This window comes from Malaclemys terrapin, chromosome 17, assembly GCF_027887155.1.
Source record: "Malaclemys terrapin pileata isolate rMalTer1 chromosome 17, rMalTer1.hap1, whole genome shotgun sequence".
Lineage (NCBI taxonomy): Eukaryota > Metazoa > Chordata > Testudines > Emydidae > Malaclemys > Malaclemys terrapin.
The window spans coordinates 2,936,712-2,959,681 of NC_071521.1; the positions used below are offsets into that span (position 1 = coordinate 2,936,712).

Consider the following 22,970-nt stretch of genomic DNA (forward strand, 5'->3'; position numbering starts at 1 on the left):
CCTACAGCATCTGGATTGTCCTCGGAAGTCTCTCCTGCAAGTACCGACCAATGCAGTCCCTGCTTAGCCTACGAGGTCACGGGAGGTGGCGTGATCCCAGGCTGGTATTTTATGCCACTTTACATGGCAGACTCTTCCTGCAGGATTCTCTGGGTTAAAAATAAATATATTGCCACGAGCGGGGAATGGAACTGTTCCTACATATGGTGCAAAGCATGTTCCCCAGGACAGTGTGATCCTGTTTATTCCTCAGCACAGATTACAGGCAATCATTAATAAACTAGACTTCGCTTTTGTGTTAGGGGCTGTAGCCATGCTGTCACAGCAAACAAGAGTCCTAGCCTTCTTACCTGGTTGGTTTTGGCCAATTCACTAAACATGAGCAGAGCTTCAGCTGCAGCTAAAGCAAAGATCAGATTCTTGTGCACGGTTGTTCGTTCGCTCTTCGGAACGCTGAGGAAGGGGAAATGGAAAACCTTGGTCATTCAAAAGCATGGCTGGATTCGTTAGGAGCTGTGCGCGATTTTCTTACTAGCCACTTGTCAGATCATGTGGATTCCACCGTGTTGCCTTTGACCTCTTTGCTGCTCATCACAGAGGTGCAATTCCAAAGGGAGTGGAAAGCATCAGTGAAGAGAGGAAAAATACTTGATACTCTTGGCAGTGCAGTTACTCTGCCACTCAGGGCTTATTCAGTGCCCACTGGCTGTGGTCAGTGGCACTGTCAGGGCCCCCAAAGAACTGGGAGTTTTATTCCTTATAAACCTTCTTGGTGATCTGTCTCCCCGATGGTCTGTGGAAATGGTTTTTCCTTTCACTGCAATTGCAGCAGTGATCTTTCTACAGTCATATTTTAAACAATGAATTCCAGCAGCCCTGCATTCACGAGCACCCGTACACTAACAGTGTGTGCAGCCCTCAGCTCACAGCGACGCCCACGACAAGCAGTCAGTGTGTGCACCCAGCCTTGGAAACAACCCTGTGTACACAGCTCTGGGCTTCTGGACTACCCCATTAAAAACAAACAAACCCAGCACTGGTGAGCAAGCCTGCAACAACAAACCCGCTCCCCCTACACACAGCTTTCAGACAGACAGAGCCCACTGGGATGAAATGGCTACAGCTAGTTGTATCTAATGTGCATTCTCAACTAAAGGCATTAAATATCATTCCCCCCGCCCCCAATCTATAATGAATGCTACAGAAGTCTAGATTCTTCTTACCCAACTGCCAGGAATAAAATGAATGTAACAATCAGGGCACAGAAAGAAACTCCACATCCAATAAACGTCAGGGTCTTCAGAGTCAGCTCCTCCTCTGAGCTCCTCTGTTCCAAAACACACAAAACAGGTACTGTTTGCAGCGGCGGGACCATCACCATGTTCAGACACTAATGGCTGCGGAGTGTGCCTGATCATTTAATGAGATTTTGCTCATTTACCTGCACTTCATACACCTGCAGCAGCACTGCAAAGTTGGTGGTGTGGTTGCAAAAGCAGGCGGTGGATTCCAGGTGAGACATTATGATGGAGCAGCCTACAGTGGACCACATTCCCCCGGTGTCTGGGCTAACACGGAGCAAGAGAGAGAGAGAAAAAATATAAGGAAATTATCAGTCATCCCAAAGGGAAGTCAAAGCTCCCAGGAGAAATTCACACTTCCAGAGGAAGCAGAATTGTGCTGAGGCGTGATGGGGCATTGAGGACATATCTCAAGAAGTGGAGTTAGCACAACATAAACACCCTGCTGGCCAGGATTCCTAAGAGATCCAGCAGAAACGGAGACAAGCCGTGTCTAGATGAGGAAAAGAGGCTGTGTTTGAGTGCGTGTTAACAGGACTTTGCATCTCGTGTGCACTGGGCAGGTGGTGTTTAGAAACATGTTAGTTGGGCTGGGTATTGCTGAGAAGAGATGAGAACACCCACAACCAGCTAACACATTTATAACCATGACTTGCCCGGTCTACACTAGGCACAAATTCTGCTTAAAACTATATAAACTAACCCATGTTAATTACAATTTTTCCAAACACATCCTACATTCCTGCCTGGACAGGGCCTGAGCCACCCAGCGGTCCCACACGCCCATGTGCTTAATGGATCCACAAACTTGTGAGCTGTATTCACAATTTGTCAGATTTGTCCTCCATCAGTAGCACCACATTTTCACACGCCTGGCCCTGCTCCCCAGGAAAGGTAAAACTCCCATCGACATCCACAGAATCAGTTCTGTGCATCAGCCACAACACATTGAGCCTGTGGCTTGGGGATTCAAATGATTGAATTACAGATCCATAAAACTTCATTGTCCCACTGCCATCACCCCAGTGATGTATAGTAAAATACACAACCCGGTGCCAGACAGTATTCATGAAGTGTTCGCACCCTGCATTCCTGCTGTGCTATAACTCTCAGCCCAGCCCTTCTTTGCCACAGGCAGGAGCCGTAATTAACCAGAGTTTTATGTTTTAGTCTCTCATACTCCATGAAAGGTCACTTGCTTGGGAGTAACTTTTCCAAAGTAAATCATCCCAGGAGAGAACTCAACTGCAGCAGGTCTGGATGTCAGAGCACAGAGAGACCTGGGATTTCTAATGCAGCAGAGGACAGAAACCGATTTAACTAAAGGCTTGCTTCACCCACAGGTTGGGTTTTCAATCATTTTGCTTCCGGGGGCCGGTGCTCTCATTGTCATATCTCTATCTTCGCTGCATCCCTGGTGGCAAAGGCAAAGGGGCTTGGAGAACTCTGTCTGTGCCAGGCCACTCCCCCGGTGAGTGTGTTCTGTACAGCACAAGCAGTGCGAGAAATGCACGAGAGCTGACAGACTGTGCACCATCCAGGCTACTGGGGTTTAAGGAGTAATTCACACACCGCCGGATCTGCCCTGGATTTAAGAGCATGGAGGGAGCTGGGCATGCCGAATCCCAGTTGTCTAAGGTGTGAAGTTAGTCAGAAAAGCCAGCGCCCTCATTTTTTGATGACTCCAGACATGTTTCAGTCTTGCGTAGGACCTGACCAGCCTGAACTCTTACCCCCAAAGATGCCAATCCCCAGCCCTCCCTCACTGACCCGACAAGCAGTGGACGCTCCTAGCCCGCGAGTAGGATGGGGAGAGGGGAACTTCCAGTTCCAGCTATGTCACTTGGGGGGCTGACAGCTTTGCCCAGGTCAGTCACATGCTGGGCCTCAGTTTCTCCATTTTTAAACTGGCCGTAATAACGGTTCGTTACTTCCCGACAGCAGCAGTGGGGAAGAGCTGCGCGAGTTCATCGCTGAGTGTTTAGGAAACACCCAAATAAAACCAACATGACCCAGGAGGTTTCCAGTCCCACCCCCTTGGGAAGAGTGGGAGGACCAAGCCTTTGGCCAACATGTTCCCTTGAGACACCTTGAAACGTAGGGGGAGCTGGGACAGCCTTTGCCTAAGCCGTAAGGAGCCACTGAGCTGTCCACAGTGATGCTAGCGACTGTGCCAGCATATTTTCTTTGCAAGACAGGTCTGCTTTTGCCCAGTCCCCACCCAACTCTGCAGGGAGAAGCGAACTCACCCACCAGGTTATTTTTTCGGGTGGGGGGGGGGGACTCAGAAATTGCGAGTTTTAACTGGAAAAAGGCACCTGATGCTGAAGTTCCAGAAAGCGCAGATCGGTTCCACAAGCTTCTCAGGCGGGTCCTGCAGGTGGAGACAGAGAAGAGGCGATCAGACACTCCAGGGTGTGCTGTAACTCGACCAATGCGCTAACCCAGGCCTGTTCCCCACATTTGGTTTCTAGCTGTGCACAATCAGCCAGCCCCAGTCTCACCCCTGCCCCCGGAAGCTGGCTTGGGTCTGAGACGAGTCAGAGGCAAACTTGGGAATTTTTAAATTCAAAAAGGAATTTGATTCCTAGGAGACAGGCTTGGCTCACGGTCTCTCCGGGTCGCAGGGCAGTCCCTGTCTCTGGGCTAGGACTCTGCAATGCAGTCTCTGTTTGCTCTTGCACTCTTCCATCATTGACAGAGGAGGAGCATCGCCCCGGGTACCTGGGTGCGGTGCTGCAGGCGATAGCGTACAGATGTGCTGATCTCCTGGTAGTCGCTACGTAGAGTGGATGAAATAATGGCGGAGCCCACCCGTGTGCTCAGATACCTGGGGACAGAGAGAACCTTCACAGACACAGGAGAGCTGAGCAGCAGGGTCATTTCTTAAACCGATGAATAAAATCTTTGCGGAGAACACTGACAAGGAAACAATCATCCCAGGGTACAATCAACAGGAGGGGCCCCCGATGCTGGAACAAAGGCGGCCAGTGGCTTATCTAGCCTAGTGTCCTGTCACCAATGCAAACGCTTCCAGGAAGGCATCGCCTTTCCATAGTGGACTCCCCCGCCATGGGGAAGATGCCCTTCTGCCCCAGCTGATGAAACTGTGTCGATGTACCTTAGCTAATGTACCAGTAGATGCTTTTCTTGCTCATATTAACATGCAGGGCTGTGACGGCCAGAGAAAGAGGCGACTTTTCCCAGCTCTTCTAAACCCTAACTCCAGGCTACCTCCCAGGGGCATGCGCCATAGGTCAGTTCTACCCTGGTGATGTGAGACACAGCTGGGCTGGCAGCCCAGGCAAGGGGAGCTCAGGGTCTCGGTCTACCAAGCAGTGACCCATTCTGGCTGCACCTGGGGCTGGAGTGATCAGAGCCACTTGCCCTTTGCTTAGGGCGAGCTGTTCAGATGCAGGCACAGGGATCTTTAGGACAGAACAGATTGGGAGTTAGCAGGCAAACAAAAACCAGGCAGCCCCTCCCCCATGGCTATCGTAAATGAGGCTTCAGGTTAAATCATCCCAAGCCGGAGCAGCACCAGTAAAAGAGCGAAAGGCAGGAGGCGAGAGTGAGCAGCTGGCCTGTTGGAGGTGACAGGCTGCTGTCCCCACCTAGTGCTCCCAGAGCTCCCAGGCGAACAGCCAGTCGCACGGCGGCTGCAGCCTGAGACGTCTAGTGCTTTGCCCAAGCCACTTTCCGGCCTGATGCCCCTCCAGTGTCTGCACTGCCCCAGCCCCAGGAACCTCTGTTTCAAATTCAGCCACCGAACTGAGGTGGGGACTGGGCCAGTTCTTTCTGGACACTGTTAAATCACCACAGTGAGAGGAGATCTCTGCAGGCTCGTCCACATCCTTCTGCAGCGGTAACCCTGCCCAGGAGAGGACCCCCTCTGGGTCCCTCGGCAGGGTCTTAGCTGCCAGCCACCACAGAACGGACTAGCCCTTTCCCCTCTTTAGTGCAAGCCCATGCGCCCTGGGGCCAGAGTCTAGCCTGGCCCCTGGTTCTGGGAGACATTTTCTGTGACGAACGATTGGCTGCATGTGGCTGCGGCAGTGGGAGGACACCCAAAGCACTGACACTGCTGCGGACTCCCAGGGCCTGGCCAGGTCTGACTGGCGCATCCCCATTTGTCTGGGGGTGAGCAGTGCGACGACAAGGCGAACGCGCACTCACCGCCGTCCTCCGTCAGACGCGGCCACGTCCTGGAACACGGCACTGCTCCCCGGGAGGAAGCACTGGAGGGAGGAGTGGCCGTACCATGTGTTGATCGCAGTGACTCTGCTGAGACCTGAACAGAGACAATGGAGCGGGAGAAGTGAAAAAGCCTCCGCTTGGTACCCCTGATGACGACGCTCGGCCTGCTGCAAGTGTCAGTGGTCTCCTTTTGGTGGGCCAGCCCGGGGGTGGGGGCAGAGCTGACAGAAACTCACCCGGGTCGATGTGAGCCACAGTCCCCCGTGCAAACAGCCATGTCCAGGGTTACGGCTTCTGGGTTCGCCCCCTTGCAACTCCCTTTGAGGTTTAGTTTCAAACAAGCCCAAAACTTTGAGGCAATGGCAGTTTCACTTCTGTGACGGTCCCTAGTTCCACACCTGTGCAATGGGAATCCCAGAACATCCCTCCCCCGCAGGGCTATGGCCAGGACAAAGTCACTAAAGACTGAGCAGCTCAGACCCTGCGGCGATGGGAGCCAGCCAAGTACCTACGAAAAACAGGCCACATCTCAGCTGGCCTTACGATGTCCCAGAAAAATCCTCGTATGCAACGGCTCTTCCCCCTCCTCCATTTCCCTTCCAGCAACTGCCTCGCGAGAGACAACAGTGCCGGGAGCAAAGGACGGTCCGTCTCTGGTGCTTGTGGCAGAGTTTGTGTTGGGGAACTGGCTGGCCTAGGAGATGGGCAATGAAGCCATGGCCAGTGCCACCAGCCAGCGCTGTCCCCAAGGGGGTGCGGGGCCCGGGGTGGACGTGATGAATCTGTCACGTCCAGGACCGACAACGCTGGCCAATCGTGCTGGCCCGGGGGGCCCCCCAAAGCATGGAGCCGGAGCGATCACCCCGATTCACTGTACCTAGGGACGGCTCTGCCACCAGCTTTGACCCAACCCCAAGTTGGCCATGACCGAAAGTCATTCGCCCAGATAAGGCTGTTGGGTGGGTTGTGTGACAGGAGCTGGTGGGTCTCAGCGCTGAGCAGTCTCACTCCCTATCACACAGCCATGCCCCCAGGCTGTCCATCACAGCAGTGAGAAGCCAGGCAGTACAAGGGCCAGGAGCCAAGCCCAGTCTCTCCAGGTCCGAGTGGAGGCACTCGGGTGGCGTGTTTGCACACACTGCTGCAGTCTCTGAAGTACCTGTTCGTGGAGAGCTCTGCGACCCAGACCCATTTCCCTCTCCCTGAGAACAGCCCCCGTACAGCCGCTTGCCACACGGAATTTGGGCAGAATATGTTAATTCAGGTATTACCGCCAGCCCCTTACGAAGCTGCTGCATGAAGCTTCCCTCCTCTAAGTGGAGTCAGGGAGGGTCCGTCCAGGATGCAGAACCCAGCCCTCACCCTACCTTTGGCTTTAAGTCTTTCTACTTCTTCAGGGGGAACTTCTATGAGGTCAGGCCCGCCTGCCTCCTGGCTTTGGACCAGATACACGTCACTGCTGGGCTCCTGCCGGCTGAGCTCCATCTTCCTGACTTCGATCCCTGGGGAAACCACCCTGTCAGTATTTCCTCCAAAGCCGCTACTCAAAATGCCATGGCCTGAGGCCCCGAGCAGAATATTCAGGATAGACCCCGGATTCCTCTGGAAATCAGCCAGCCATATTCAGGCTCAGTTCACTGCCCACCTTAACCCCAGCTGAGCAGTGTAATATTTGCCCTGGGGGGTTGTCATGCAATAATGACCCGGCTCCACAGAGGGAACAGGCTGAGCTAGAGGACAGCATGTGCGCGCGCACACACCCACCCACCCCTCTACCTTTCCAATAAGGGCAAAGCAGACACACAACAGTCCAGTGTCAGCCAGTGCCCTATCAGATCCACGTATTGAACACAACAGAGCTGGGTGTTCTCAAACCCTAGAGAATCTCGCCCGAGGCCCTTCCAGCCACTTGGAGCATAGCAGCCCCCCAAGTACCCCTAGGACCAAGGAGAGGACATAGCAAAAGAACCTGTGGGGGAGGTTCCCCCCCATACCCAGCCTCCTGGTGAGACTCTTCAGACGGTGACATCGTTGGCCAAAGGAAATGGTGGCAACTCCGAGATCTGCAAACTGAGCTGAGTCCCAGAGAACAGCCTGCCGGGCTCACTCCTGCTTTGTGTGGGTGAGAGCATGGGGGGAGGGATGGGACAAACTGACCTACTAGGGGTGTCCCATGTCTAGGATTCAGTGGGGTGTCTGCGTGATCCCTTCCCCCCGCTACCCCCACCTCCCCTGACACCCCAGCCCTCACTTCAGACCCGTGATACCACCCGAGTCCTTGGAGTGTTTTACACAACCACGCCCAGCCCAGTCGTTTGCTCAGAAGATGCTGCTGCCTAGCCCCTCAGCTTCTCGGCCAGCGCCTGTGCCCCTGGCGCCTGGACTAAAGTTTGTGGAAGCCCCTTGTTAAAATATTGGGAGCTCTGAGCTTGCCTGTGTACCTAGCTGTGAGGCGCCATGTGCGTGGGCACATCACCCTCTTGTGGAGGCCTTGGGGAATGTCACTCTGACTGGAGCATTCCTCAGTGCTACTGCATGGAAAAGATTTCTTGTAATTACGCTTCCTGGTTTGCAGTTTAAAATGAAATTACAGGGTGATGTTAAGTGATCAGGAAGGAAGGAAATACAGCCACAGCCTCGCCTCAAGCATCCCCTCCCACCCTTAAAATAGCAAGTTAACTCTCTGCAGCCAGATTTCCAAAGGAGGCCTCCAAGTGCCCAATGTTAGACACCCCAGGCCTGATTTTCCAAAGAGTCAGCAGGAGCTATCGGCTCCCCACACCTGCAGCTGAGTGCCCACAAACCAGGGTGCCTCAAATCAGCAGACGTAGCTGAAATCATTGCTTAGCCCCTGTATACCCAGTGTTATGTGACCTCGTGGGAGCTAGCAGAGGCAGGCCTGTTCCCCCAGTAATGACGTAGACACGGGATCAGTGAACAACAGAACCACCTCCATTTCTCCCAGGGCAGTTCCCCTCCCGCTGCTGGAGCTGCCAAAACCAGTTTCCCTTTCTCCCAGAGACAGGACATGCACACGCTGCCAAGAATTTCCTCCCAAGATTACTTTCTGAGATGGGGTCCCCCCAGGAGCAGCCACCCTCTTGATGGGCTGCATGTGGGTGTGCAGAGAACCAGGGCCGGCTCCAGGCACCAGCTTACCAAGCAGGTGCTTGGGGCGGCCACTTCGGAGAGGGGCGGCACGTCCAGCTGTTCGGCGGCAATTTGGCGGACGGTCCCTCACTCCTGCTCGGAGCGAAGGACCTCCTGCCGAATTGCCACCGCAGATCGCGATCGCAGCTTTTTGTTTTTGTTTGGCTGCTTGGGCCAGTCAAACCCTGGAGCCGGCCCTGCAGAGAACACCCACTCCCCCAGCCAGGACAGTAACCCTGTTACACTACTTTCACCTTCAAAGTGCTGGGAGACACCCCCCCCCTACCCCACCACCATCCCAGGCCAAACGACCACCGCCACCCCCTGAAGGCTGCTCAGGTTTGCCCCTTTCAAGTGCAAGGTGGCTCAAGCTTTCGTGGCTGCCCGGAGCCCGGCTCGTTCATACTCACCGATGTTCCTGTACTGGATCGCTATCCTTGTCCTTTCCGCAGTCAGAAGTTGGTCTAGGTTTGAAGCCATTCTGTCCATGTTCTCTACAACAGTCATAGGCCCTCTGATAATCTAAGAAACACACAGTCATTTGTGAGATCTCCCTCTATCAAATGGTGCAGCTTACAACCAGGGTTGCCAACTCTCGTGTCTCATAATGTTCGGTGTTTTCAAAGCCTCAGCTCCAGGAGTCAGGTGATTACATGAAAATCTCAGTTTTCTATTTTCTTTTCCCTTTTTTTAAAATAAGTCTCTTGCCCCACTGGCAGCAAAGAAAAGCTTGAAAATGTGAAACCTATTGGCTCAAAAAACCAACAGGCAAATAAACAGGATCTAACTTGCTTTTGGGGGGTCTGTCTCCTGAGTTTTGAACACTTGGGTTGTCTGTGCTGTAGAACACACACTCACATCCCCTGAAACCTACTCACAAGGGAAAGAGCTGCCCGCAAGAAACTGAGCCATTACTTGAAAAGCTACAAATTCACGGCCTGCTCCCAAGAGGTGTGAAGCGTGTGGACCATCCTGCATATCACAAGTGTGACAATGCTACATAACGTGGGCACTTGGAGCCTCGTGGCAACAGAACTCACACCTTCCCTGCAGAGGTCGCTTCCGCTCAAGCTAAAGGGGAATCTCTGGGAGTAGTAGTGGGTTTATGATGCAGCTGAGAAGTTCTCCAGGAGCAGGCTGTGCTGTGCACGTAACCCCTGGCCACTGCATGTACCCAGCCAGAGAGCTTGACGTTTGAGCTCATGCCATGATCTCTGGAGGTCCCTGGTTCAATCCCCAGTGGATTGCCACGACGGTAGCTGTTACACATACACCCAGGAGGGGCCAGGTCATTACAATATACAGAAAGGGCTGGCCCGAGAGGACAAGATAAAAGCATCCAATGGAGAAGGCCCCCGCTTGGGGGACATGATGAAAATTTCTCACACAGGCTCTACAGTGTTTTGAACAGTTTGGGGTCTGGAAACAGACGTTGTCTTGGCATCCCATCTGCAAACATTACAACAATGCACTTTTAAAAAGCTAGCGCACAATCCCTGCCAGGCACAGTGGTGGGGGGAGCAAAGTGCCAGCAATCTGCCATGGACTGCGTTCACCCCACAGGGATCAGGCCCCTGACAGACAAGTGTCCTGGCGCTAGGCCAGCCGGCTTGAACAGGACAGAAGCCGAGGGGGGCTCCCAAGGGAACTTGCAAGGAGGGGGCAGCTTGGAGTTTTAGCAATGGACAGCAGCAAACGCCCGATCGCTGGAGCAAGCAGAGACTGCTGCAGGCGGATGTTTGATGTGCTGCCCTATGCTGCTTGACAGCATCAAAGTAGGAGTCGTGGGTTTGCACCTTGAGACACAGCAGTTCCTGGCACTAGTGCTACTCTAGGGCAGGGCGAGACAGTTCAGAAATTGTCTGATCCTCTCGCTGTCCCCCAAATATTCATGCAGCTCTGGGGCCAAACTGGATCACTGCAAAGGTTCAGAGCGCCTGGTTAATTCCTCCATAGATGCCTCCACCCCTGCCCCCAATCATCTCATTTTCACGCAGTCTGTGCAATCCCAAGCTCCAGCCAGGGGCTGGACTGCAAGTGCCATGACATTGCCAGGAAGGCTGTTTGCATGAGACCCAGCGTGCCTACAATCTCTAGAGAGAGCCTTCTCTTCCTGTTCCAGCCAGCCCCAAACTCTGACCTTTGGAGGTTTGCCCCACACTAGGCCCACCCCCATGATTAGTCATCAGATCATTGTGAGCCAGTGAATCAAGGGACTGCAGACCCCAGCAGTACGGTCAGATGTGACACAAACCTAGTCTGCAGTGTCTGCAGACCACGCGGAGGCGAGGCGGGTAGCTGGGGTCATGCCTACATCACAAGCCTATTTCACCTGGCTGATTTCCGACCACTGGTCAGTATTTTGCTCCTCCAGGATCAGTCCAGTCACTTCCACATAATACTGGCTCAGCTGCTCCAGCATCTCCAGCTGTTCCTGCTCCTGGACTTCGACATCTGAAACTTGCTTTAGAAACTGGACCACGCCAAGCAGGTCAGCTGGCTTCACCGGGGTCTCCTCCTCCCGCAGGACGGTTGTCAGAGAATGGAGAACATTGACAGCTGCTGAGATGTTCACGTCTCTAACATCGCCCAAGAAAACATTCTCAGGAATCTGCCAAGGAAAAGCCTTTTACCCCAGAGCAGACCCCACCTCTGCCCAAAGACGAACGATGTGGAGTTAATTAAGGGCTCTGGGTGATGCTCTGTGCCCACCCTCCAATACACAAGGAGGCTGCCCTGCCAGCCACCCATAAGCTATTAACCCGCAAGCTGGTGACTAGTGGGAAATGCCCCATGTGCAGGGAAGGGAGATCTGCCCCTGCTCTGCCACACGGGAGCATACGGGCGTTTGCTGAACTCAGCGTGCGAACGAGGCCGAGAATCACGGCTGGAAACAGCTCCCCTGCTCACAGTAACGGGTCCCCCAGATCAGGCCCTGTGCTGTGAAATGGACTCAGCTCATCAAAATGATACAAAGGTAAATATTTTAAAAGCCAGAAAAAGGTGGCGGGTCTATTCGTAAGGTTCCTCCCACTCCTGGAGTGCAGCACCAGAGGGGCCAAGGGCACACGGCTTCAGGCCGGGAGGACAAGAAACACGCACACGAATGAACGATGGCAGATCAAGTCGGCTCTGGCCTGCTCTCAGCATTAGGAACTCCCAGCAATGGAAGGTCCCGAGGGTCTGGGCTCTCCCGCACTCACCACGGTAGCATTTGCGAGGGTATTAACCCGACTGATCAGTGGTGGGCTGGATTCTGACTGGGTTTTCTTCAAGAGTAAATACACATCTGAGAATAACACAAAGACACAAGTGTTGCCGCGATCCCCAGTAAAGTCCCATTTTCAAGTGCCTGGACAGTAGCTCCTTGGGACTCACTGATGTGCTGGGAGGACAATCAGGACAAGCTGCCAGGACTTGGGGAGGTAATTTGTGCCTTTTGCCTTTGCTGCAAAGACACCCACTGGGGGACACCAAGAGCTGACATCTCAGCTGCTCAGCCAAACTTTTGATCTCTGTGACCTCCCCTCCCGCAGCCCATCTCCCCACCCAGAGATGCTTGGAGTTGATCTTACCCTACAGTGCTGTCACTGTAAGGGGACAATACCCAGGAGTCCTGCAATGTGCAGTGCAGACAACAGACAACTGAATAAACTGAAGATAAAAAAATTAAAATCTGTAAGAGCAGCAAGCGGGAGCATTCGGCCAGGACACACTTGGCCTGAGGCTGTGGCTACAGCACATTTTGACATTTATTTAATTTAGAAAGTTGAAAATGTTAGAGATTGTAGAAGATTAGACTGTAAACTCTTCAGGGCAGAGACTGTCTTCCTGGGTGTCTGTCTAGGGCCCGATCCTGGCCAGGACCCCTGGGAGCTACCACAATGGAAATAATAAATCAATCACGCTGTACCCTTCTTGTAGTGGCAGACAAAAGGCAAGGAATGCAAACAAGAAGTGTCACTGACTCCACCACTGCCAAAGTCCAGAACCCTGCATTGCTCCACAGGCCCTGGGGAGACACAAACAAGGCCCAGAATGCTGAGACACGCTAGGGTGACCAGATGTCCCAATTTTATAGGGACAGTCCCGATATTTGGGTCTTTCTTATATAGGCTCCTATTATCCCCCACCCCCGTCCCAATTTTTCACACTTGCTATCTGGTCACCCGTCTGCGCTGTCCCCCACCAGACGGGGGATTTTCACAAATGAGCCACAAACTTTGTCGAAGGCTGAAAACCACCAGTTGCTCCTTAAACAGCCCCACTGTTCTCCCATGCACAGCCTGAAGCATGCATTCCTTGTGCTGCTCCGTAACGTAGCTTCTCGGATGCCCACCCCAGACACACCACAAGGAGACAGAAATGCCAGGGCTTGAGTTCTGGGTTTGATTAGGAATTGTCAAGCCAGTTGGTGCTAAACAGCGCCGTTCGCTCAGGAGGATCCCGAAGCACTAGGAAGGTGATATACAGGGTCCAACAACAGTAATCAACTGATAACAGGGGAGCAAGCGTAGCCTGAGGCTATTTCGACACTACGCCGCTTTTAGCGACACAGCCGTACCTCTACAGCCGTGCCGCTAAAAGGCGCGCAGCGTAGCTGCTGTTTTGTCGGCAGGAGAGAGCTCTGCTGCCAACAAAAAACTTCCACCCCCCATCGAGCGGTGTTAGCATTGTCGGCAGAGCGTGCTGTTCACACGTTTATTTTTGGGGGTTGGGGGGGGGGGGGCGTTAACAGCGCTCTGAACGACAAAAGTTTTGTCTTTCACTCTTGCCAGTGGAGACAAAGCCTAAGTTCTCCAACTGAAACTAGCAGGGAAACATGGAGGAGGAAGAGTATCATTAGCCCAGTGGGAATTTGCCCAGGACACTGGCGTTCATGACGGAAAGTGCCATGGAATCTTTAAAGACCACAGATGAACAGGACCTCGGTCTCAGGTCTTATCTGGATGGTGACCACCCCCCTTCCCCCAGCACTCAAACCAACCCTCCTTTCCCTCCCCAAAACATTCCCAGCTATCCATCCTCCTGGTGCAAACCTCTCTTCCTGTGGGTGATGCTTACACCCACATGGAGGCCTGTCGTCCTCGGTACAGCTGCACCCGGCAGAACGGCGCTGCCTTTTGCTGATCTGCAGCTCAGAACCTAAGCTTGGAAAGCAAAGTTCACCAGGCACCTGATGCCGGGAATGAGTCTCACCTGGGCAAAGGAACTGTGCTGTTACTTCTTGTACAGCGGGCTCGATCTCCAGAGTGTAGCTGCCCCACCCGAAGATAAGCTCATGGTCTATCAGGCAGCACGACCGGACTCTCTCTATCTGCTCTTCGCTAAGGACTCTACGCCACACGTTCAGGTCAGTGATGTTCCCACTGAAGGACTCTTTCTCCTTGAAGGTGCCTCCTAGTGAATCCTGGTCTTGCCCAATAATAAAAGTTCCATGATCGTAAATAGCCTGGCTGGCCGGCGGCCCTGCAGCACACAGTCCAGCGGCAGAGGCCTTCTTCTTCCCATCGGCGTAGATGGCCCACGTCCCGTTCTGCTGCTGCCAGGTGACACAGAAGTGATGCCACTGCCCATCGCTGCGGAACACGGGCAGGTACGGGGAGTGGTGTCCGTGGACGATGATGGCAAATCGTACAAACCCTTCCTCGTCAACGAAGCCGCGCAGCTGGAACTCGTTAATGAAAGCAGGGACGGCATAGGAGAAGATGGTGGAAATCTCCTGGGTCTTGTTGTCCCACTGGATGTGGGCACAGGCGGTGACAGCAGGCATCACGGGGAAGTTGGCCAGCACCTTCACGTACTTAGTGTCTGTTTTGTTTCTGAACACCAGGATTGGTGCTGTGTGAATTCCTGGAAGGGGAACATTCAAAACTTCAGCCAAGACAGGGCAGGAACCTGGACCAAACCCTGCTCCCTCTCTCTTAGAGGCAACAATTTATTTTGTTTCATCCCCAAAAAGGCTAAAGACCGTTGACCCCAGCATACCACAATACCATAAATACATTCTTGAGGGTTCTCAGCTACTTCTAAAGGGGATGGTGCTGGCTACAGTGATGCCTGGAGAGGGAAGGGGAGTTTGACGCTAGAGCATTTCGGCAAATGCCACTTCTGGAAAGTGACACTTCCAGCAGCCAGGATGGTAAATAATGAATTTGGGATTAACTGCTCATCACCAATGGCATGTCTTCTGGAGGCAGAGCCTAGAGAAGACCTCCCCGATCACCCTACCCATGCTCAGCACAGTTGTGATACATGACTACCCAGCGCTGGATTGCTGCAGCCTACGCCCCCAGTCATATTACTTTTAGGATTACTTCTGCAGATATGTTCCAGGGGATACATCCAGCAAAACCATCTTTGTCTTGATGCTGAGGTGGATCAGACAGTATTAGTCCATGACACCCCAGGGCATGAGATCCCCCCTTAAAAACTCTCCTTTGCCAGGACACCTACAAATAATTGGATACCGGTGAGACATCTGATGTTCCACAGCCTGGCCTGCTGACCAATACTCTCTCATTGTTTCCTTGTACTCCCCCTTCTCTGTGTGTCCATCTGTTGGGTCTTGTCTTATACTTAGATCGTAAGCTCCCTGGGGCAGGTTCGGTCCTTTTGGCTTGTGTCTGTACAGCACCTCGCGCAATGCGGCCCTGGTCCGTGCTAGGGCTCCTAGGCCCTACCACAACACAAATCACAAGAATAATTTTTCCAGACTAATAACTTCCCCTCACAATATCCAGACACACGTGTTTTGTAAAAGAAGGATCTGACCTTTGGGCCTTCCTAGGTTTCTTTGTCCCTGGCTAGGCCAGGCTAGCTGCCCCAATGCCCATCTTATACTCACGTCTCTGTTTGTGTTTTCGCAGGAATGCCTCCCTCTCGTCTAACCAGACAGAGCTTTGCCCTTGGTGGGGGCGCAGCAGTTTGCTGACTGAAGCCAGCTCATTGTTCGGGAGCTCAAAGAGCAGCTGCGCAAAGCGTTGTTCGCAGTGTCTGTTCGCATGCCACCAGTCCAAGGGGATGTCCACGTATTCATAAACATCTCCCGAGGTCGCAACGGTGGCGGCAGCAGCAGCACCAAAATCTGAAAGGCAGACATGCAAGCTGGACCATTGCTACCCCATGCAGCACAAGAGCCAGTAGGACACATGCCGGTTTGCAGAAAGCACCAGAGCTGTGTCCTCATTCCCTGCCCATTCGCCCCTGGACGCAGGCGGCCTTCACATCAACAGCCTCAGTAATACGAACTACACGCTACACACCCGCTCCTGCCACCTGGGGTCAGCCTCGCGCAGCAGATCAGACATGCACTTGCAAACATGGGGTTTGCGCAGCCCTCGGAAAGTCAGAAGCAAAATCTGGCACCCGCACGCAGCACAAAGGGACATTGGCGAACAGGGACAGACTTTAGCGGGTTGCCTCGGGCCTAAGATGAGAGAGAGCTGAGAGCTGCGCTTTAGCACATGTGCCTGGAAGGGTTGGCTTTCCCCAGGCCCAGCCCTCAGACCTGATTCATCCGTAGGAAATACCCAAAACAGTGGCAATGTCAGGACAAAACAAAACACACTGCCGTTCACCGGAGGGATACACTTTAAGACATCTTACTCAAACTCACTCAGGGACTTAAGGACAGAGCTTAGGCCCCGTTTTTCAGCTCCCCGCCCTTTCCATATTTGCAAGTGGCAATTTGCACTCACAAAATTGCTCCCACATTGTTTGCACACACAAGTGCATCACAGGCACAAATATGAGCAGTTGGACAGCACTTACCTGATTTTCACCTGCTAATCTGGTAGTTAGCTGTACAAATACTGATATTTACACCTGCAATCAAATTTGGGTCCAACAAACATTGGTCGCAATTTACAACCATATAAAAGGTGTGTGGGGGGGAGAGGAAACGTTAGCTCTTACAGTCCCAAACGTATTTTCATAGATTCTCTAAGACTCAAGTGCTGATTAGGACACTAACCTTTTGAAGTGTGATTATCAGCAAGGGCAGTAAAGTCTAAGAGTTCTCTGGACAGGCTACCAATCTGCAAGAAATAACACCAAACTGTGGGAGCAAGGTTTAGAGCAGTGGTCCCCAACCTTTTCGTGTGGCGGCTGCCGGACGACTAGCCGCCAAGGAGCACGGTCACCGGACAAGCAGCCGCCAAGAAGCAGCAACGCCAGGAAGCACTGCACTGTTCACACTGCACTGTTCTAGCAAGTTTTCCTTGTTATATACACATGTATATAAAGAATCTCTGAAAGTAAACGTTTCATAGCGAAATATCTCCTCCACACAGCTACATGGAATAATCAGGAAACTAGAAATATAACAATATCCATTGCTGAGGCTCTAAAAGAGAAGTCCTATTATTAAAGTACCTGAATCTGCCAAGTGAAATCTACCTCTTACTGAAACACTGGAAGATGGAACCTACCAGAGCATGACCAATAGGGACAGATAGCTCAGTGGTTTGAGCATTGGCCTGCTAAACCCAGGGTTGTGAGTTCAATCCTTAAGGGGGCCACTTAGGGATCTGGGGCAGAAATCAGTACTTGGTCCTGCTGGTGAAGGCAGGGGGCTGGACTTGATGACCTTTCAAGGACCCTTCCAGTTCTAGGAGATAGGATATCTCCATTAACTTATCTCTGGATTGCGCCATCGGTAACAAGCCAATGACTAAATACATTGAACTATCAGAAAAGGTGTAGAAGGATTCATTCATTTTATTTTAGGAGATTTATTCCAGTGTCACTCAGAATGACCTCACCTAGGACTCAGACCCCGTGTTCCAACATCCTGACTGTTCGGGAAATGTCTTTGGACAATTCCTAGCTGTTTTCAGCATTCAAATTATCCAGCTACTCAAAGCAATTAAGTCCTTGTAAAAAACTTACCAGAAAGCTGAGGAACCAGTACTCAGGTCTCTGGTGCCGTCGGACCATGTCGACTGGTTGGAAATCTTTCCCTCTCTGCTGGAATGGACAAAGCAGTGCTAGATAACGATGTCCTGCAGCTGTATAGCTAACTCTTGCATACAGAAACGGGGGGAAAGAGACTCAACAGAAAATATCCATCCTAGGTAGCCTGCTACAGATGAGATACCAGAAGCCGATAACTCTGCAGAACTTGTATCATTAGTTCATAAGTCAGATGGTTAGTGAACCCGCCTTACCTGCTTTTAACCAAATCAAGTCAGAGGCATAAATTACATTTCTGAGCAGTGTCAAACGAGATCTTTGACAACGTTTCCAGGTAGGTGTGCTGGCCAGACAATGGGATCTTGTAAAGGTTCTGTTAAGATGTAGCATAGGGACTAACCATCACAAATTGGTATAACCCTTACATTTTACAGGTGGGTAAACTGAGGTGCAGAGAGACTAAAGTGACTTGCTCACAACCACACAACAAATCAGCATTACAGTTAAGAGGAGAGAAGCCAAGAGCACTCTCAATCCCCTGCTTTTAACCACTAACCCTGTGGTGGTCCTGCACATACAAAATCTATTTCTCAATAGCCAATCCTTGGCACCTAGAGTCCCATGACAATGATACCACATGGAAATTTCGAAAGCTAGCTTTTCGAAAAGCAAGGGGGGGGGGGGTGACATTGCCCAAAGAGGAAGTGCTGATCCATTTGGCAGTCAGAATTTAAAATACAAGCACTTTGGAGACCACGTGAAAGACTCTGTTTCTAACCGAGCAGCCTGCAGGTCAGGAGGAACCAGACATTGTTAGCTGGCCAGGGGTGGAACACCCTCCTCCCCCTCCCGGCCCCCAGAAAGAAGGAAAAAGCACATTGACTGAGATGCTAAATGCTGGGAAGACGAACAAAAGAACATTCAACGTGACCAGAGTCAAGGGACTCTCATGGGACTGCACAGAAGCAGTAGTGGATTTGGCACCATGGCGCCCGGCCCGCTCTTCTCCGCCCCCAACCCTCTCCTGCGGGGGCAGGAGCTTGGTGCTGCCAGCTCCTGGGGTTTGGGCTGCGGCCGGGCAGGCTCCGCCCCAGGCAAGCGCCTCAGATTTTTTGTTTGTTTGTTTAAATTGGATTTTTGGAGGGAAAAAAACCTATCTAAAGATAGTTTTAATTAAAATACATTGTTTCTCATCATGGAATAGGGATTACAAAGTCTAATTCTATAGTATGAGAATATATTCATGTAATGTTTAAGAAGAGTTTTGTAAGTGAGTTCTAATAGTTCATGGATTAGGGACCCAATCTTATAGGGTTCCAGGGGCTTCTGTATAGATTAACCTAAATAATCTTTCTATCTACCCAATGGGACTCAGTGCTCAGTCTAGAAGATACCATCAGAGATGCTTAGTTTTGCAGTTCTCAAACTGTTGATTTGTCTCCCCAGAGGTAACATGCTTGTTAACAGCAAAAATGTTTTAAAATAAATAAATATATAGAGGTGAGAAATAACAGACCAACTCTATTGTCCCTCTGCAAATTTGTGTACACAGAGTCAATCCCTTACCTCTCTCTAAAAGTGCAAAGTTTCAAAAAGTTCAATGAATAGAAGATTGTTGGGGGCGGAATAGATCTGGACAAGGAGAAGAAGTCTGGAGATAGATGTGAGAAGCGAGGGACATATGCTTTTTTGTTAAAATATTATGTTTGCTATTGAAGAAAAAAATCCAGAATACTTAACATTGTTGTTTTAGTTAAATAAAACAATTTAAAATGTCTTTCTGGTGATGGTCTCCTCCTAATACAGCCTGGCAAGAAAATCCTCCAAATATTAATGATTAACCTGTTGAATTGGAGATAGATATTTATGAAGTCATTGGGAGGTGAACTGCTTCAATTATCTTTGGTAAATGAAATTACCAAACAATCATTCATTTTCTGATATAGCTGTAAAACTCATCTGAAAAGTTTTCAAAATAAATCACTGTTTAAAAATGTATAGTGTGTACCTTCTAAAAAATAAAACTTACATCTATCTCTGAGTTGTGAAGAATATGTATTCAGGTTATAACAACCAACAAGAATGCACTTTTATGGAGAAAACCATGATTAAATCGGGTCTTCCTGACTCGTGATTTAAATAAAATCCACCCTGCCCCCAGTGCTCTTGCCCCTGACCCCTTCATTCCCTGGGGAGGGAGGGGCACAAATATGTTTGGCGCCAGGCCCACAAAAAGTTAATCCAGACTTGCACAGAAGAAAGAACTAGAGAAGATGACCATGTAGCAATGGGATGACTGACTATAATAAGCATTATGTCCACACGCCTTGCAAATATCACCAGCCCCCTGTGGCAAAGCAAATGAATACAAGGGAAAGCTAAGAGATGTCGATTGCACATTAGGACAGCGATGCTTTGCTTTAGTTTTATATTAACTTGTATCACAGACAAAGTAGGGTGACCAGACAGCAAATGTGAAAAATCAGGACAGGGGGTGGGGGGGTAATAGGAGCCTATATAAGAAAAAGACCCCAAAATCGGGACTGTCCCTATAAAATTGGGACATCTGGTCACCCTACAGACAAAGACAGATCTGAACATTTAAAAATCTGACGGACAAGAAGATCGTTTTTCAATTGGAAGGGAAAGTACAATAATATTATTTTACCTTCTCTAGTGCCTTTCACCCTAGCGTCACAAGGCCTTTTATCGGCAATGGATTGAACCTCCCAGCACATCCCTTAGGTAGGTGTTGGCTTCCCCAGGTGTAAAGCAGGAGGTGAAGAGTCAGAACCCAGGGTGGATCACGCCACACTTACTTCTAAGACCATTTTCAATCTATGAAGAACAGGGCAGCTGTGCTCCTGGGACTGTGCATATCCTAAAGCCCAGGACGCAGCATGTGAGAACTGGGGATAAAGTGTTCTTGGTCGAAGGGATCCAGCAGCAGAACAATCTTCCAGAGGAAATCAGGCCAATCCAGAGAGTCTGGTCATCTCTAGGAAACATTCCAAAGCCTTCCTCCTTGAGAAAACCTTTCTAGCATAAGGAATGAACACCCCGTCTATTCCCAAACCCCTCCTGCCCCACAAATAAACAACAAATGCCCTAGCACAGACTCCATTTAGTCTGCTAGTGACCGCCCCGTTTCTACGGAATTTATGCTACAGCGATGGGTGGCGTGGATAATAAACCCCCTAGGTAGACAGTCGGGGCAGAGCCAGGAATGAAACCCAGACCTTCTGTTGCCTAGTGCTGTGCTTTAGCCTCCAGACTAAACTCCCTTCCTATAATAAAATGTGGCTGTTAAAGGAAGACTTCATGCTCCAAACCCAAACCAGCAAGATACCTGGTATTTTCCACCATCAACCCTTCGGGGGCCTAGAGGTTTAAATAATCTATTCTTCCCCCAACACTGTAACTAAGAACCAATTATTCTATCCCCTTCATGCAATAGTAATTCTTTCAGACCTAAACCGCACTGACACCGGTCACACACTTACTCTCTTCTTGCGTCAGGATTTCTTCATTTCACTGTAAATTATGTACAATCCATACCTGTCTGGTGGGTGATTCTGGCTGAGAGAGGTCTGGGGGCAGAATGATTCTGGGGTGCAAGGTTGGGGGAAGGGAATTGCTTCCACGGGAGGGGTGTTGTGTGCAGGTTCAGCAGCTGGAAGGCTGATGTTGTATAAACACAATATCCGAGACCCGCAGGATGAATCTGTTAATTCTCACTCCAGAGAGAACTTTCATAACCTCCTCTCCCCACAAGGAGCCAGCCACGCACCCAAGCGACACAAACAAGAGACAAAGCACTGAGCAGCTGGACTGTCAGCTGGTGGTTATGCTGAGACCACCTAACTCCCAGCAGGTCTCTGACGGGACTGGAGCCAATGCAGACCTGAGAATGAAGGCAATGGGCTGAATGACTGTTATAAAAGTTGGGGGAAGTTTTGCCTGCACAGGCCTCCTGTCCCACTGCCCATGTGGATATTACACATCCACTTGCAACGTTTTAAAAATCGTTTACTCAAATCAAACTCATCTTGTTTTGAGAGAAACTGGCCGATGCTGAAGAGATATTAGTCTGTTGAAACTGGACTTCGCACCAGACGCAAAAATAAGCAGCAACGCACTTAAAAGGGTTTGATTTTAAAAAGCAGCACCGGTCCTTTGTGGCAGGAAGCAGATGGATAATCTTCCCCGGGTGCTACTTGGTGGCGTGTTATTCTGAAGAGTTTAATCATTTAACGTTGTATTTGAGTGGGTAAAACCCACAATTGTTGTGACTGGTTTTGTAAATCCACCCCCCCCCCCAAAAAAAAACCCCAACTCCTCAAAGACACAGCCCAGGGCAACCAGCTCCTCAACCGCATCAAATAACCGGCCAGACAACTCCGGGGGTACCCGGCTCCACACCACTGCCCCCATTTCAGGAGTCGGATTGGTCTCGCGTTCCCCCAAGTTCCACCTCACCACAAACCGTCTTGCTTTCCCCATCAGCCCAACATACCGCTGGGTCACAGCCACAATGACCGAAAATTTGCTCTCTCATTTGACCAGCTCGTTAAGTCAACTGGACTATAAACGCTGGACCTGCCGGTCAGCCTGCGGCGCACAGAGCGGGATAACCCGGCCACTGATGAACTTCTAGCCCGTCCGCACTTCGCGGGCGCTTTGTGCGCAGCCTAATGGGAGACGGGGCCGATCTGCAGATGAGCTGGTGTCCCCGGGCTGGGAACCTGCCCCAGGGGCCGCAGGCGGCTCACCCCGGCGGGGCTTTCAGCTCAGCCCAGCCCGCCCGGCTCGGACCCGGGCAGCGGCTCCAGCGCGCCGGTCCCGTCCCCGGAAAGCTGCCGCCTCCCTGCGCGCCCACCTCCACCGCCACCGCCCGGCCCCGGCAGCGCCCCGCGCCCGGCTCCTACCGTCCGACGGCGCCGGGCTCACGCCGGCCCCGGGGCGCGGGGCGCTGCTGTCCGCATGGCCTGGGCTGGAGGGGACGCGCCGGCCCCGAGCCCGCGGCAGAGGCGGCTCCGGACGGGCCATTCACATGCAAATCGCAGCCGGGTGCGTAACCACCGCCCCACTCGGCCCCTTGGCGAGCTGCCGTCGGGGGAGGGGGCCGCTGGCCCCTGCTCCAGCCCAGGCGAGTAACCTGACCGCTCCCCCGGCTGCCAGCTCCAGCTCCGCGCCCCTCCTCGGGCTGGTCACTCCCCTCTTACCTCCTTGGAGCCCCCGGCTGGACCCCAGCTGCTGGAGGAAGGAGCAACAGCAGGAGTGGGCCCCAGGCACGGGGGGCTGGCTCCAAGGCACGGGGGGCTGGCTCCAAGGCACGGGGGGCTGGCCCCAGCCAGCTCCTGCCTGCAGCAGGAGTGGGCCCCAAGGACAGCTGGCTAGGAGGGG

At 51.8% G+C, this 22,970-nt stretch overlaps 1 protein-coding gene across 1 annotated transcript in view; it reads right to left on the bottom strand.

Moving 5' to 3' along the window:
• The window catches only part of ADGRD2 (adhesion G protein-coupled receptor D2), a 97,112-nt gene that overhangs the window by 35,755 nt on the left and 38,387 nt on the right, over positions 1-22,970 (bottom strand). Inside the window, exons 26-40 of the mRNA XM_054007095.1 lie at positions 17,541-17,615; positions 16,624-16,687; positions 15,496-15,735; positions 13,848-14,501; positions 12,562-12,660; positions 11,852-11,937; positions 10,981-11,259; positions 9,059-9,170; positions 6,866-7,000; positions 5,478-5,592; positions 4,026-4,131; positions 3,620-3,675; positions 1,442-1,568; positions 1,224-1,327; positions 351-453 (exon numbers count right to left, since the gene is read on the bottom strand). Of these exons, the coding sequence (XP_053863070.1) occupies positions 351-453; positions 1,224-1,327; positions 1,442-1,568; positions 3,620-3,675; positions 4,026-4,131; positions 5,478-5,592; positions 6,866-7,000; positions 9,059-9,170; positions 10,981-11,259; positions 11,852-11,937; positions 12,562-12,660; positions 13,848-14,501; positions 15,496-15,735; positions 16,624-16,687; positions 17,541-17,615 (2,355 nt within the window). The remainder of the gene's footprint in view (positions 1-350; positions 454-1,223; positions 1,328-1,441; positions 1,569-3,619; positions 3,676-4,025; positions 4,132-5,477; positions 5,593-6,865; positions 7,001-9,058; positions 9,171-10,980; positions 11,260-11,851; positions 11,938-12,561; positions 12,661-13,847; positions 14,502-15,495; positions 15,736-16,623; positions 16,688-17,540; positions 17,616-22,970) is intronic.